Source organism: Papio anubis, chromosome 9 (assembly GCF_008728515.1).
Source record: "Papio anubis isolate 15944 chromosome 9, Panubis1.0, whole genome shotgun sequence".
Classification (NCBI taxonomy): domain Eukaryota; kingdom Metazoa; phylum Chordata; class Mammalia; order Primates; family Cercopithecidae; genus Papio; species Papio anubis.
Genome location: NC_044984.1, coordinates 104,285,866 through 104,300,643, shown reverse-complemented (window position 1 = coordinate 104,300,643; position 14,778 = coordinate 104,285,866). Strand labels below are relative to the sequence as shown.

At 46.5% G+C, this 14,778-nt stretch overlaps 2 protein-coding genes across 30 annotated transcripts in view; one reads left to right on the top strand and one right to left on the bottom strand.

Moving 5' to 3' along the window:
- The window catches only part of ANKRD13A (ankyrin repeat domain 13A), a 42,203-nt gene extending 31,499 nt beyond the window's left edge, over positions 1 to 10,704 (bottom strand). For all 7 annotated transcript variants that reach the window (XM_009181699.3, XM_009181700.3, XM_009181701.3 and 4 more), the window contains exon 1: positions 10,311 to 10,704. In XM_009181699.3, the coding sequence (XP_009179963.1) occupies positions 10,311 to 10,406 (96 nt within the window). In that variant the 5' untranslated portion in view covers positions 10,407 to 10,704. The remainder of the gene's footprint in view (positions 1 to 10,310) is intronic.
- Positions 10,705 to 13,735: 3,031 nt separating this feature from the next.
- Positions 13,736 to 14,778, top strand: part of GIT2 (GIT ArfGAP 2) — a 64,048-nt gene continuing 63,005 nt past the window's right edge. For 21 of the 23 annotated variants that reach the window (XM_009181691.4, XM_017946192.3, XM_009181683.3 and 18 more), the window contains exon 1: positions 14,015 to 14,222. Coding sequence is in view for 20 of the 23 variants with exons in the window: in XM_017946192.3 (XP_017801681.1) it covers positions 14,171 to 14,222 (52 nt within the window). In the remaining 3 variants the exon portion in view is untranslated. Of the gene's footprint in view, positions 13,909 to 14,014; positions 14,223 to 14,778 lie in introns of those variants that run through there. The other 2 variants (XM_009181690.4, XM_009181695.4) reach the window with 2 other exon arrangements.

The following is a 14,778-nucleotide window of genomic DNA, read 5'->3' as shown; positions in this document are numbered from 1 at the left end:
GACTCCCGTCTCAAAAACAAAACAAAACAACAACAACAAACAAAAAACACTCAAACTCCTAGGCAACAGTTAGAGATGACGCACAAAATAAAAGCCAAATACATTACAATGTTAACTTTTTTTCTAGTTGGGACCATAGAGGAGCACCTATGGATAAGACAGAGCAGCACACTTTTATTGGATAATTGTAACTCTTCAGACCTTCTGCACCTCTCTCATCTGAAGTAAGAGGCAGTGGAAAAAAAAAAAAATGCTGTAATTGTATTATGGTGACAGTGTGATTTTAAAACAATAAGTGAATAAAGAGTAGAGGGGGAATGAGTAAAATAGAGAAGGGAAAACAATAGAGAAAATCAACAAAACCAAAAGTTGGTTCTTGCAGAATGTCAGCAACACTGACGAACATTTAGTTAGATAGACCAGGGAAAAACGAGAGAAGACTTAAGTTACTAAAATCAGGAATTAAAGATGGAATATTATTAGCAACTCTACAGAAATAAAAGGGATTATAAAAGAAAACTATGGGCCGGGAGCGTTGGCTCATGCCTGTAATCCCAATACTTTGGGAGGCCAAGACAGATGGATCACTAGAGGTCAGGAGTTCGAGACCAGCCTGACCAACATGGAGAAACCCCATCTCTACTAAAAATACAAAATTAGCTGGGCGTGGTGGTGCATGCCTGTAGCCCCAGCTACTCGGGAGGCTGAGGCACGAGAATTACTTGAACCCAGGAGGCGGATGTTGAGGCGAGCCGAGATTGTGCCATTGCACTCCAGCCTGGGCAACAAGAGTGAAACTTCATCTCAAAAAAAAATAAATAAATAAAAGAAGACTATGAACAACTGTATGCCAACAAATTAGACAACTTAGATGAACAAGATAAATCCCTACAGAAATGCAAACTAGCAAAACTGACTCAAAAAGAAACCGAAAATCTGAATAAGTTTATAACAAGAAATTGAATTAGTAATTTTAAAACTGCCCACCAAAAAAATGCAGGCCCAGATGGTTTTTTTGTTCTGTTTTGTTTGAGATTGAGTCTCGCTCTGTCGCCCAGGCTGGAGTATAGTGGCACAATCTCAGCTCACTACAACCTCCACCTCTCAGGTTCAAGTGATTTCTTGTGCCTCAGCCTCCTGAGTAGCTGGGATTATAGGTGCCCACCACCACACCTGGCTAATTTATGTACTTTTGGTAAAACTGGGGTTTTGCCATGTTGGCCAGGCTGGTCTTGAACTCCTAACCTCATATGATCTGCCCACCTCAGCCTCCCAAAGTGCTGGGATTACAGGTATGAGCCACCATGTCTGGCCTTCACTGGTGAATTCTATGAAACATCTAAAGAAGAATTAATACCAATGTCTCACAAACTCTTTCAACAAATAGATGAAGAAGGAAAACTTTCCAATTCATTTTATGAACCCACTATTATCCTGATGACAAATGCTTCATAAGAAAAGAAAACCACACACTAATATCTCTTATGATGTAGATGCAAAAATCCTCAACAATATACTGGCAAACTAAATTCAGCAACATATAAAAAGGATATTTTATACTATGACCAACTGAGACTATCCTACAAATAGAAGAATGGTATAACTTTAGATAGTCAATTAACGTATCACACCATATCACGGGATAAAACAAAAATACACGATCATCTCAACAGCTGCAGCAAAAACATCTGACAAAACTCCAACATCCCTTCATGATTAAAAGAAAAAAAAAACAAACTCTCAACAAACTAGGAATAAAAGGAAACTTCCTCAAAGAGCATCTCTAAACAACCCACAACTAACATCATAGTTAATGGCGAAAGACTGGATGCTTCCCCTCTAAGATGAGGAACAAGATGAGGATGTCCTCTTTCACCACATCTATTCAACGTTGTACTAGAGATTCTAACCACGGCAACTGGGCAAGACAAAGAAATAAAAAGCATCCAGAATGGAAAGGAAGATGACATGATCTTGTGCATAAAATCATCAGGAATCTACCAAAAAACTATTAGAACTATTAAATGAGTTCAGCAAGGTTGCAGGACACAAGATCAATAACTAATCAATTATATTTCTATATACTTGTAATGAGCAACTCAAAATGAAATTAAGAAAACAATTCCATCTATAATAGCATCAAAAAAATAAAACATTTAGGAATAAATATAACAAAATAAATATAAAGCTTACATACTCTTAAAATCATAAAACATTGTTTAAAAAAATTTAAAGAAGACCTGGCCAGGTGTGGTGGCTCACGCCTATAATCCCAGCACTTGGGAGGCTGAGGAGGGCAGATCACCTGAGGTTGGGAGTTTGAGACCAGTCTGACCAATATGTAGTCTACTAAAACTACAAAATTAGCAGGGCATGGTGGCGCATGCCTGTAATTCCAGCTACTTGGGAGGCTGAGGCAGGAGAATCGCTTGAACCTGGGAAGTGGAGGTTGCAGTGAGCCAAGATTTCACCACTGCATTTCAGCCTGGGCAACAACAGTGAAAACTCCATCTTAAAAAAAAAAACAAAAAAAAAAACCCATAAAATTAAAGAAGACCTAAGTAAATTGAAAAACATCCTCATGCTCATGGTTTAAAAGACAGTATTGTTAAAATGACAAAACTCTCCAAACTGAGGTATAGATTCAATTCAACTCCTATCAAAATCTCAGCTGGCTTTTTGCAGACATTGACAAGCTGATCTTAGAATTCATATGGAAATGCAAGAAACCTAGAATGGCCACCTTGAAGAGAGAGGTCTGAGGACTCACATTTCACGTTTGCCAATTTCAAAACGTACTACACAAAGCTTACAGCAATCAAGACAATGTGGTACTGGCATAAGGACAGACATACAGGTCAATGGAATACAATTTAGAGTCCAGAAATAAACCCACACATTTATGGTCATTTATTTTCAACGAGGGTGCCAAAATAATTCATTGGGAAAGAACTGTCCTTTCAACAAGTGCCGCTTGAACAACTGAATATCTACATGCAAAAAACCAAAATTTTGGCTGGGCTCAATGGCTCACGGCCGTAATCCCAGCACTTTGGGAGGCCGAGGCGGGAGGATCACCTGAGGTAGGGAGTTTGAGATCAGCCTGATCAACATGGAGAAACTCCGTCTCTACTAAAAATACAAAATTAGCAGGGCGTGATGGTGCATGCCTGTAATTCCAGCTACTCAGGAGGCTGAGGCAGGAGAATTGCTTGAATCTGGGAGGCGGAGGTTGTGGTGACCCGAGATCACAACATTGCACTCCAGCCTGGGCAAAAGAGTGAAATTCCATCTCAAAAAAAAAAAGGACAACCTATGGAATGGGAGAAAATATTTGCAAATCACATACTGATAAAGGCCTACTATCCAGAATATACAAAGAACCTTTACAACTCAACAAATCAAATAACTCAGTTTTTAAATGGGCAAAGGATTTGAGTAGACATTTCTCCAAGGAAGATACACAAATTGCCAATAAGCACACGAAAAGATGCTCAACATCAGTAATCATAAGATAAATGCAAATCAAAACCACAATGAGATGCCACTTCACACCCACTAGGATGGGTACAAACAAAACAACAGGTAATACCAAGTGTTGCCAAGGATGTGAAGAAACTGGAACCCTCATACACTGCTGGTGGAAATGTAAAACAGTGCAGCCACTTTGATAAATTGTTGGCAGTTCCTCAAAAAGTTAAACGTAGAGTAACTACATGACCCAGGAATTCCTCTCCAAGGTATATACCCAAGATAAATGAAAACATATACCCATACAAAAACTTATACATGGGGCTGGGTATGGTGGCTCACACCTGTAATCCCAGCACTTTGGGAGGCTAAGGTGGGCTGATCACTTGAGGTCAGGAGTTCAAGACCAGCCTGGCCAACATGGTGAAACCCCATCTCTACTAAAAATTAAAAAATGAGCCAGGCATGGTGGTGCGCATCTGTAATCCCAGCTGCTAGGGAGGCTGAGACAAGAGAATCACTTAAACCCAGGGGGCAGAGGTTACAGTGAGCTGAGATCGTGCCACTGCACTCCAGCCTGGGCCACCAAGCAAGACTGTCTCAAAAAAAAGAAACCCACAAAAACATATACACAAATACACCCAGCAGCATTATTCATAATAGCCAAAAAGTGGGGACAACCCAAATGTCAATCAACTGACAAATGGAGAAACATTTTTGTCTAACAAAACATAGTACATCCATGCAATGGGATATACTCAGTGATAAAAAGGAATTAAGTACCTGAAACATGCTACAACGTAGATGAACCTCCAAAACATTATGCTAAGTGAAAGAAAAAACAAAAGGCCACATACGATTCTATTTATATAAAATGTCCAGAATAGGCAAATCTAGAGACAAGAAGTAGGTTAGCAGATTGCCTGGCGCTGGAGGGGTTGGGGAGAAATGAGGAGTGACCGTTACAGGTATGGGGTTTCTTTTTCGGGTGAGGAAAATGTTACAGGCTGGGTACAGTGGCTAACACCTGTAATCTCAGCACTTTGGCAGGCCAAGGCGGGAGGACTGCTTGAGCCCAGGAGTTTGAGGCCAGTCTGGGCAACACAGGGACACATTTTCTCCACAAAAAAATCTTTAAAAATTAGCCAAATGTGGTAGCGCTGGCTTGTAGTCCTAGCTATTTGGGAGGCTGAGGTGGATCGCTTAAGCCCAGAAGGTCAAGGTTACAGTGAGCTGTGATCGTGCCAACCTAGGAAAGAGAGTGAGACCCTGTCTCAAAAACAACACCAAAAAAAAAAAAAGAAAAGAAAAGAAAAACAAAAATTCTGAAATTTGACAGTAGTGATAGTTGTACAACTCAGCAAATATACTAAAAACCATTGAATAACCTTTAAATGTAGATTATATAAGTGAACTATAATATCTCAATAAAAATGTTTTGAAAATCAATGTGTATGTTTATATATAATACATAAAATGAAATCTCTCATGTACTGTTTGACAAGTTGCTTAATTCCTCCTGAGCTTCAGTGTGCTCGCTTGTAAAACTGAACAATAAAAAAACACCTACCTTACAGTTCTTACAAGGGGAAAGGCCTTAACTTAGCACAGTGCTTGACACCACAGTAAGCGCTGAGAAGAGTTATCTGTTATTATCATACGCCCACACTATGTAGTTTCATATAGCTGTCACTTTCTTCCTAAAAGGGATTTGCTCAAATTGCATTACAGTTATTAGTGGGGCTTAGAATCTTCAACTAATAATATGAGTTCAGAGAACAAGGACTTTCAGAATTTAGCTGGAATTCACTTTTTTTTTTTTTTTTTTTTTTGAGACAGTTTCCCTCTTGTTGCCCAGGCTGCAGTGCAATGGCCCAATCTCAGCTCACGGCAACCTCCGCCTCCCAGGTTCAAGCAATTCTCCTGCCTCAGCCTCCCTAGTAGCTGGGATTACAGGCATGTACCACGCTCGGCTAATTTTGTATTTTTAGTAGAGACGGGGTTTCTCCATGTTGAGGCTGGTCTCGAACTCCCAACCTCAGGTGATCCACCCGCCTCAGCCTCCCAAAGTGCTGGGATCACAGGCGTGAGCCACTGCGCCCAGCTGGAATTCACTTTTGAATTGAAACTGATCATTTAGGTTTTTAAGTTTCTTTAGCCATGAGCTATACCCAAATAAAAATACCCATCCCCCTTTAGGAGTTTCCTTCCTATTTGCTCATTTCAGCCCATCCACTTTTCTTGCTCAAAACCAAGAAAATTTTTTTTTTTTTTGAGACAGAGTCTCACACTGTCACCAGGGCTGGAGTGCAACGGCGCAATTTTGGCTCACTGCAACCTTTGCCTCCTGGGTTCAAGCGATTCTCCTGCCTCAGTCTCCCAAGTAGCTGGGATTACAGGCACCCGCCACCATGCCTGGCTATTTTTCTGTATTTTTAGCAAAGATGGGGTTTCACTATGTTGGCCAGGCTAGTCTTGAACTCTTGACCTCGTGATCCACCTGCCTTGGCCTCCCAAAATGCTGGGAGTACAGGCGTGAGCCACTATGCCTAGCCAAAAAAAAAATTTTTTTTTAAGGAGACGGAGTCTTACTATGTTGGCCAGGCTGGTCTTGAACTCCTGTCCTCAAGCACTGCCTCATCTCAGCCTCCTCAATCAAGCCTTCTTTACTATCTTTCCATCCTCCTGCTGAGCTCTGAGGCCAGGCTGCAGAACCAGACAACCGGGCGCCCCTTCCAGCTTCCCCACTAGCCTCAGGTGAATTATCAGATCCCCTGTGCCTTGGTACCTGGCATGCAGGAAGCGCTTCATAAACTCACTGTTACCTTTAGGGGGCCTCCAGCAAGAGGCTGCTGGCTAGTCCTCCTTTCAACAGTCAACCGCCCTCACTCCTCTTCACTCTCAGACCATCTTGGTCCTCTGTGGGGCCTCCACCCTGAGTCAGTGGGAACAGGAATCTTGAGGCCAGTTTCCTAAGGTGAGCCTGAGCCCCTGATAACCAAGGGGGCACATGCGGAGAGCAGGCTCTAGGCTCTTCATCTTGGATGCCTAGTCCATGGCTCAGTGACGTGAATCTGTGCCCAGGGGCCTCACCTGGCCTGCTCCGGAGTGGGAACCCCAGGAACGTCCTCCTCTTACCTAGGTGCTGTGCTTTTCACCTGCTGGCTTCCTAACAGGGAGCCTGGCTCTAGAGTCAGGCATCATCTGCCACCCTCCACCTCACACAACCCAGGTTTTCCAAGCCTGTCTAAGGTACACTGACTCACCTTTGTATCTGTCCCCTTCAGTGTTCATGTCTCAGCATCAGTAAGAGGGCCAAAGAAGTTTAACATTTGCTAAGTGGCAAATGACATAAGCAGAACACAGATAGTTTCAACTTCAGCAACCAAGTTCAAGGCCCCACTGAATATTAATGAGCTGATGGGTTAAGAGGCACTTTATTAAATGCCTCTGCTGATCAAACGAAGGCCTGAAATAATCTCGTAGTTGGCAGAGTTACACAACTGCCCGCTATTAGTGAGACAGTGGGATTGGGGCTGGCTCACACACACTCAGAAACATGTGCTTATCCTCTTCATCTGGATAAACTTGATTCTTTCTTGTGTTGCTGTTCCTGGAGCAGGAACAAAAAACCTGGAAAAAAATCCTTACAGCTATCGGTGTACATGGCAGCAGAAACTCACCAGCAAACAAAACATTAAGGGAAACAGCCACTTTATTGCTGCGGTGATAAGAATTTTTTGTTTTTTGAGTCGGAGTCTCGCTCTGTCTCCCAGCCTGGAGTGCAGTGGCACGATCTTGGCTCACTGCAACCTCGGCCTCCTGGGTTCAAGTGATTCTCCTGCCTCAGCCTCCTGAGTAGCTGGGATTACAGACGCATGCCACCACACCTGGCTATTTTTGGTTTTTTTTGAGACAGAGTCTCACTCTGTCACCCAGGCTGGAGTGCAGTGGCTGGATCTCAGCTCACTGCAAGCTCTGCCTCCCAGGTTTATGCAATTCTCCTGCATCAGCCTCCCAAGTAGCTGGGACTACAGGCGCCCACCACCTCGCCCCGCTAGTTTTTTGTATCTTTTAGTCGAGACAGGGTTTCACCGTGTTAGCCAGGATGGTCTCGATCTCCTGACCTCGTGATCCGCCCGTCTCGGCCTCCCAAAGTGCTGGGATTACAGGCTTGAGCCACCGCGCCTGGCCTAGTTTTGTATTTTTAGTAGAGACGGGGTTTCTCTATGTTGGTCAGGCTGGTCTCGAACTCCTGACCTCAGGTGATCCACCCACCTCAGCCTCCCAAAGTGCTAGGATTCCAGGCGTGAGTCACCGCACCTGGCCTTAAGAATTTTTTGTTTTTAATTATGCAATCAATACATCTTCCTTGTAGAAAAACTGGAATATAGAGAAAAGAAGCTTAATCCTCAGGTTTACAAATGATGATTACAATAGCAGCAGCTACTGGTAAATATTGTTTCCAATTACCATATGCCTGCACTTTCAGGTCCATTATCTTCCTTATTTATTCTCCATAATCTTGAAATAAAGTCATTTTTACTGAAAGAAGTATAGTAGGGGTTAAGAATACAGGATTTGGGCAGGGCACAGTGGCTCACACCTGGAATCCCAGCACTTTGGGAAGTTGAGGCAGGCGGATCACTTGAGTTCAGGAGTTCAAGACCAGTCTGGGCACCAAAAGAAGCAGATGCCTAAAAACCAAAATTGGTCATTTTTAAAGTGTCCTAGCTGAGTCTTAGAGTTTTTACCTCTGTACCATGTCTAGTAATAGAAAAGGAATTAAATTATCAGTATACTAAAATGCCTAATGGTGAATCATTTAGTCTGAGGGCATATGTCATATTTCCTTAACTCTTAAATAGTTGCCCTGTCACCTAATTAAGAACGAGGACTCTCACAAAAGTTTATCGTATCTGGAATTCTTTTTAAATGAAAAGTGTCCGGGCACAGTAGCTCATGCCTGTAATCCCAGCACTTTGGGAGGTAGAGGCAGGCGGACTGCTTGAGGCCAGGGGTTGAAACCAGCATGGCCAACATGATGAAATACCATCTCCACTAAAAATACAAAAATTAGCCTGTAATCCCAGCTACTAAGGAGGCTGAGGCAGGAGAATCGCTGGAACCTGGGAGGCGAAGGCTACAGTGAGCTGAGATTACGCCACTGCACTCCAGTCTGTATGACAGATCGAGACTCCATCTCAAAAAGAAAAGAAAAAAAAAGAAAGAGAAGAAAAGAGGGTAATTTTGGACTCTTGGTGGGGGCTCAACCACCTTAAATATGGCAGGTTGCAAGCACACAGCTTGCAGTACCCATTCACCAAATGGAGTAATGCTAAACTGTCTCAATTTTTGTTAACCGTAAGACAACCAATGCTCCTCTTCCTCTACAATTTCTTGAAAATTATAGCACCAATTTCGAGTCATTCAAAAACCAGGTCTGTAAGACACTGGATAAAATGTATGAAGCCAACAAGAACAACCATACTAGATTTCAGAGATAATCACAAATCCTCATCCTAACTGTTAAGTTTGTTAGCTTGAAACTTCAGGGCACCAATACCTCCCAGAATTGTTGGGATACTTTAAAAGCAGTTTCTCGGCTGGGCGTGGTGGCTCACGCCTGTAATCCCAGCACTTTGGGAGGCTGAGGCAGGCGGATCACCTGAGGTCAGGAGTTCGAGACCAGCCTGACCAACATGGAGAAACCCTGTCTCTACTAAAAATACAAAATTAGTTGGGTGTGGTGGCGCATTCCTGTAATCTCAGCTACTTGGGAGGCTGAGGCAGGAGAATTGCCTGAACCCAGGAGGCGGAGGTTGCAGTGAGCGGAGATCGGGCCATTGCACTCCATCTTGGGCAATGGGAGGGGGGGGAGGGGAGCAGAGTTTCTCAACCAAGACGCTATTGGATTTGGGGGCTGGATAAGTCTTAGTTGCGGGGGGCTGTCTTGTCCGTTGCAGGATGTTGAGCAGCATAACTGGCCTCTACCCACTACTAGTAGCACCCACTCCCCACTTGCAACAACCAAAAATGTCCCATACATTGCCAAATGTCCCCAGGGGTTCGGGGGTGCAAAATCACCTCCAACTGAGAGTACTACTGCTTTAAAGAGACGGCAATAATGAAAACATTAAAGCATCAAAGCACTTTAGAACAAGAAGGGATTTTAAGGAGCCTGAGAACCAGTGATTCTCAAACTTTGCTAGCGATCAGCCTCCCTGGGGAGTATGTTAAAATGCGGCACCTGGACCCCACCCCAGACCTATCAATAGAGTCAAGTGTTGGGTTTTGCCCCAGCACCAACATCCTCATTCTACAGCTAAGTTAACGTCAGCCAGAGAGGGAAAATGCCTTGTCCAAGGTCACAGGGCGCGTTAGAACCTGGACTCCAAAACCAACCAAGCCCTTCCTTACAACAAGGAGGGTGTGCTATTCTTACGTCTTTGAGGCAGTAGAACCTAAAAATGGTTAAGACGGTGCATTCCGGAGCCAGCCGGCCCGAGTTAAAATCCCGACTTGGCATTTATCAGCGGGGCGGCCTCGCACAAGGCACGTAGCCTCTGAGGACTTCAGTTTCCTTCTCTGTCCAGTGGAAAAGTAACAGTACCTACCCGCCAGCGTTATTGGAAAGGTGAAGAGACAAGATATTAAAAAGCCCGTGGCACAGTAAGCACTCGATACGTGTCCTATTATTAGGACTGTCCCACACCTGCAAAGTGGAAGGGGTCTGGGGATCCCGGGGACAGAGGGCTGGAAATGGGCTCAGGGAGGCGAAACGACCCCCGATTCCCCGAAGTCCTCATCAGGAGTCGGACCCCCGCCCCGCCCCTCACCTGGCCCTGCAACTCCTTCTCGAGCTGCCGGTAGTCGTTTTTCCACACTAGGAGGTGCAGGGGGTAGTGGTCGCTGGCGTCGCAGGCCGAGGACATGGCGAGGAGGCCGTAACCGGGTTCTCGCCGCCCGCCAGCCCCAAGTCTCGGCCCTGGCGGGGTCTCCCGCGCCCGCCCGCCTGCCCTGAGGCCGGCCAGCAAGCGAGCGAAGGGCGCGTTATGCTGCCGGCCGGCTGAGCCGGTCGGGTGCGGGGCGCGCGGGAGGTCAGGGGTCGCGGGCCGGCTCAGTGACCGGGTCGGCCGCGCCCACCCCGCGCCCCGCGGCGTTCCCGCCCGCGCTGACAGCTCGCCGACAGACTTCTGCGGACCTAACTGCCCCAAACAGGGAAGTGCGGGGAGCGAACCACCGCATGCCGCGGCGGGGGTAGGCGACCTCGGGCACCGGGTCCGAGGTCCGCGCCATTGCACCCACCTCCAGCTCACACCGAGAAACCCAGTGCAGAGCACAGAGCAGAGCTGCGGCTCATTCTCTTGGCCAAAGATCTCCACACGGAAAGTTCCGTCTACCTGTCTCCAGCTTCTTTCCCCCTGCTCCAGCGACCCCATGTGGTTCGGTCCACAACTGGGCCTCTTCCATTGGCTCTACAGTCAGGGGGTGACAACTGAGCCCCAGACCAAACCATTCCAGCTGCCGACACCCTTGCAGCCTTTCTGGAGCAGGGCCGATGCTTCCACGATGGGTCAAAAGCCATTTTGGAAGTGGGCAACACCGGATAATTTTTGAAGGAGGAACTCTAAACCCTGGCGAAGTGGCTTCAAATACAGTATTTGCATAAAAGGGGATATTTCTACTTCATGATTTCTCAACCTCGGCACATATTGAACTGGGCAGTTTTTGTGTGGGGTTGTCCGGTCCTTTGTAGGATGCTGAGCGGTTTCCCTGGTCTTTCTCCCCACTCAATGCCAGTAGCACTCCCCAAAACATGTCTCTCCAGATATTGCCAAATGTCGCCTCGGGGAGAAAAATCGTCCTCAGTTGAAAACCGCTTCTATTTGAACTCCGAACCAGGTTATGATTCAATGGCTACCTATGGTGGTGATTTAGTCCGTGTATGAGTGTCATTTTTAAGCTAGCTTTTTGGATTTGAGGTTATGGCTGAAAGGATTGATAAATAATACACATATTTGACCACAGTCTGCGAATGTGAAGTTTATTCTTTGTGTTTCAGGCACTATGCCTCCTTGACTCAATGAAGAACCAAAACAACTTACAGCTAGCTACTCATGGACTTGAACTTTCTGCTGCTGCTTCAGCTCAGCTGTCTACAACTAGACCACATAGCAGGGTGAAGCTATTTAATGCAGTGTGAAAACATTCCCTCTGCCCTCTGAGCATATGCACATCCAGCTCTTCAGATGCCTGCAACACAGCTGTTCAAGAATCCCAACCTAATCCATTCTCCACAGATGTGGAGCCCAGATTTGTGAGTTGTTAAACCAAAACAGGATGCAGGAGCACCAGGATGGCACCCGGAGACTCTAACCGAGGAATGCGTGGGAATTCTGTGATTATTCCTACATCACACATTTATCACACTGTAGAGATGAACTCAAGACCAGTGCTTTGAGGCCTCTTCCAGCACTTCTCATTCTTTCAGATGCCTTTTGCAACTTAATGTTCTTTTTCTTCATCTTCCCATGTTTTTTGAAAATCTCCCTATCTCATTAATCAGAAAACCCCACAATGACAGGAACCACATCGTTTTGCTTACCAGAGTATCTAAAACCAAAATAGTACCTGGCTCACAACAGGCATTCAATATTTGCGGAATGGAGATCATAGTTGTGTTTATATGTAAGACAGACAATAAGTAATCATTGGTATTAGGGCCACATCTCCTTTCTCCTTCACACTGATTCACCTCATTTCATTGTGTTTATCTCACACTTTTCTGTAAATTATCCCAGGTTAGCTATTCTTAGTCTCAAATTCCACGCATATGAAGAAAAACAGTAATTAGAAAATAATAGCAATATCCATAATTATGGGAGCTACTATTTACTGAGGGGTTACTATCCAGCAGGTATATCACATTTTTCCCATAATTTATTCCATCTGTCCTTAGCAAAAATGAATGTTTAACTTTGCTGGTCACATACAAGTTTTGTTGCATATTCTTCTTCCTCTTTTTCTTTCTTTCCCTCTCTCTCTTCTCCTTCATTTTCATCTGGCAACCCTTTAAAAATGTAAAAATCATTCTTAAGTAGCAAGCCATACAAAAACAAATCATGGACTAGAAGTAAACAATGCATTATCTTAATTTTGAAGATGAGATTAAAACTGAAGCCTAAATAAGGAATCATCTAATATATTCTTTTTTGTTATTTTTGTTGTCGTTGTTGAGTTGTTTTTGAGACAGTCTCACTCTGTCGTCCAGGCTGGAGTGTGGTGACGTGATCTCTGCTCACTGCAACCTCCACCTCCCAGGCTCAAGCGATTCTCACGCCTCAGCCTCCTGAGTATCTGAGATTACAGGCATGCGCCACCACGCCCGGCCAATCTTTTTTTTTTTTTTTTTTTTTTTGAGACAGAATGGAGTGCAATGGCATCATCTCGGCTCACTGCAACCTCCACCCCCTGGGTTCAAGCTCCTGCCTCCGCCTCCCAAGTAGCTGGGATTACAGGCACCTGCCACTGTGCCTGGCTAATTTTTGTATTTTTAGTAGAGACGGGGTTTCACCATCTCGGCCAGGCAGGTCTTGAACTTCTGACCTCGTGATCCACCCGCCTCGGCCTCAGAAAGTGCTGGGATTACAGGCGTTTGAGTCACCGTGCCCGGCCAATTTTTGTATTTTTAGTAGAGATGGGGTTTCACTATGTTGCCCAGGCTGGTCTCCAACTCCTGCCTCAAGTGATCCGCCTGCCTCAGCCTTCCAAAGTGTTGAGATTACAAGAGTGAGCCACCGCGCCCAGCCTGGAATCATATAATATACTCTTATTTTACTTTATCTACCTCAGTAAAATGCAAGCTTCATAAGGACTAGAAATTCAGTCTTTGCTCACTGCTGTTTCTCCAGTGGCTGGGACATTGTATAAAACATGGTAAGTACTCGATAAATATTTGTGTTTGTTTTTTTTTTTTTTTGAGGCGGAGTCTCGCTCTGTCGCCCAGGCTGGAGTGCAGTGGCCGGATCTCGGCTCACTGCAAGCTCCGCCTCCCGGATTTACGCCATTCTCCTGCCTCAGCCTCCTGAGTAGCTGGGACTACAGGCGCCCGCCACCTCGCCCGGCTAGTTTTTTGTATTTTTTAGTAGAGCCGGGGTTTCACCGTGTTAGCCAGGATGGTCTCGATCTCCTGACCTCGTGATCCGCCCGTCTCGGCCTCCCAAAGTGCTGGGATTACAGGCTTGAGCCACCGCGCCCGGCCGATAAATATTTGTTGAATAAAGGAATGAATCAATGAACTTGACCATTGATTGCCTCAGGAAGGTTGTGGCTGCAGGGTTCTCATCACAAGATATTGCTGCTTCCCCTGGTATTAATCAGTTGGGACGAGGGGAATCTCTGCCAGAGAGGGAGACCCAAATTCAATATTTAAAGGTAGGACAGATGATGCTCCAGCAATCTCCTGCCCTCACTCAAGATGGCGACAAGGCAGCGTGCCCTTTCCGGTCACATGACCTGACACTCGCAGAAGGGCGCCTCCCCGCGCTTGCGTGCTATGCCAAGGCTGCAAGGCACTGAGGGGAGAGGCGCCGCCGTCAGCGCCGCCGCCGCTGGGACCCGTTAGAGCGGAAGCGCCGCCGCCGCCGCCTTTGCTGTCCCCGGGCCTCTAGTTCCCGGCAGGTGGGAGGCGGGAGCCATGTCGAAACGGCTCCGGAGCAGCGAGGTGTGCGCTGACTGCAGCGGGCCGGGTGAGTCGCACCGGCCGGGCCCGCTTCCCTCTGCTTTCCTGGGACGGACCCCTACCCCGGGGCCGCCCACTCAGGTCAGGCGGCATCCTGCGGTCAAGCGTCCGCAGCCCGCTACTAGGGTCTCAACGAAGAGGTCCCGGGGCGGCCTTGGGCCAGGACCTGTCCCGGGCCTGTCAGAGCCTGGCGGGCAGGGGCCGCCGCCCTCCCAGTACCTCGCGGCCCTCCCTTTCCTCTCGTTCCCTCTAGTTCCCTCCCGTTCCCTCCGTCCCAGGCCAGCTGGGGAGGTGACGGGGGCCAGGGCTGCTCCCCCAACAGGAAGGGGCTTGGGCAATACACAGGAAAGCCAATTACAGAAGTAAAATGCGAGCGTCCTCCCGGCTGCAGCCTCCAGAGGCTGCAGGTGTCACCTCCCACTAGACCCTCTCTCCGCCTGGGTGCCCTGCCCGGGGAGGATGACACTCCCTGAGTCTCGCCAGAGGGTCCCCGTAGATGACTTCCCCGCTCCTGACATCCGACAGCTACTCCGTCGGGGAGAATTGCCAGTAGATCGGGGTCT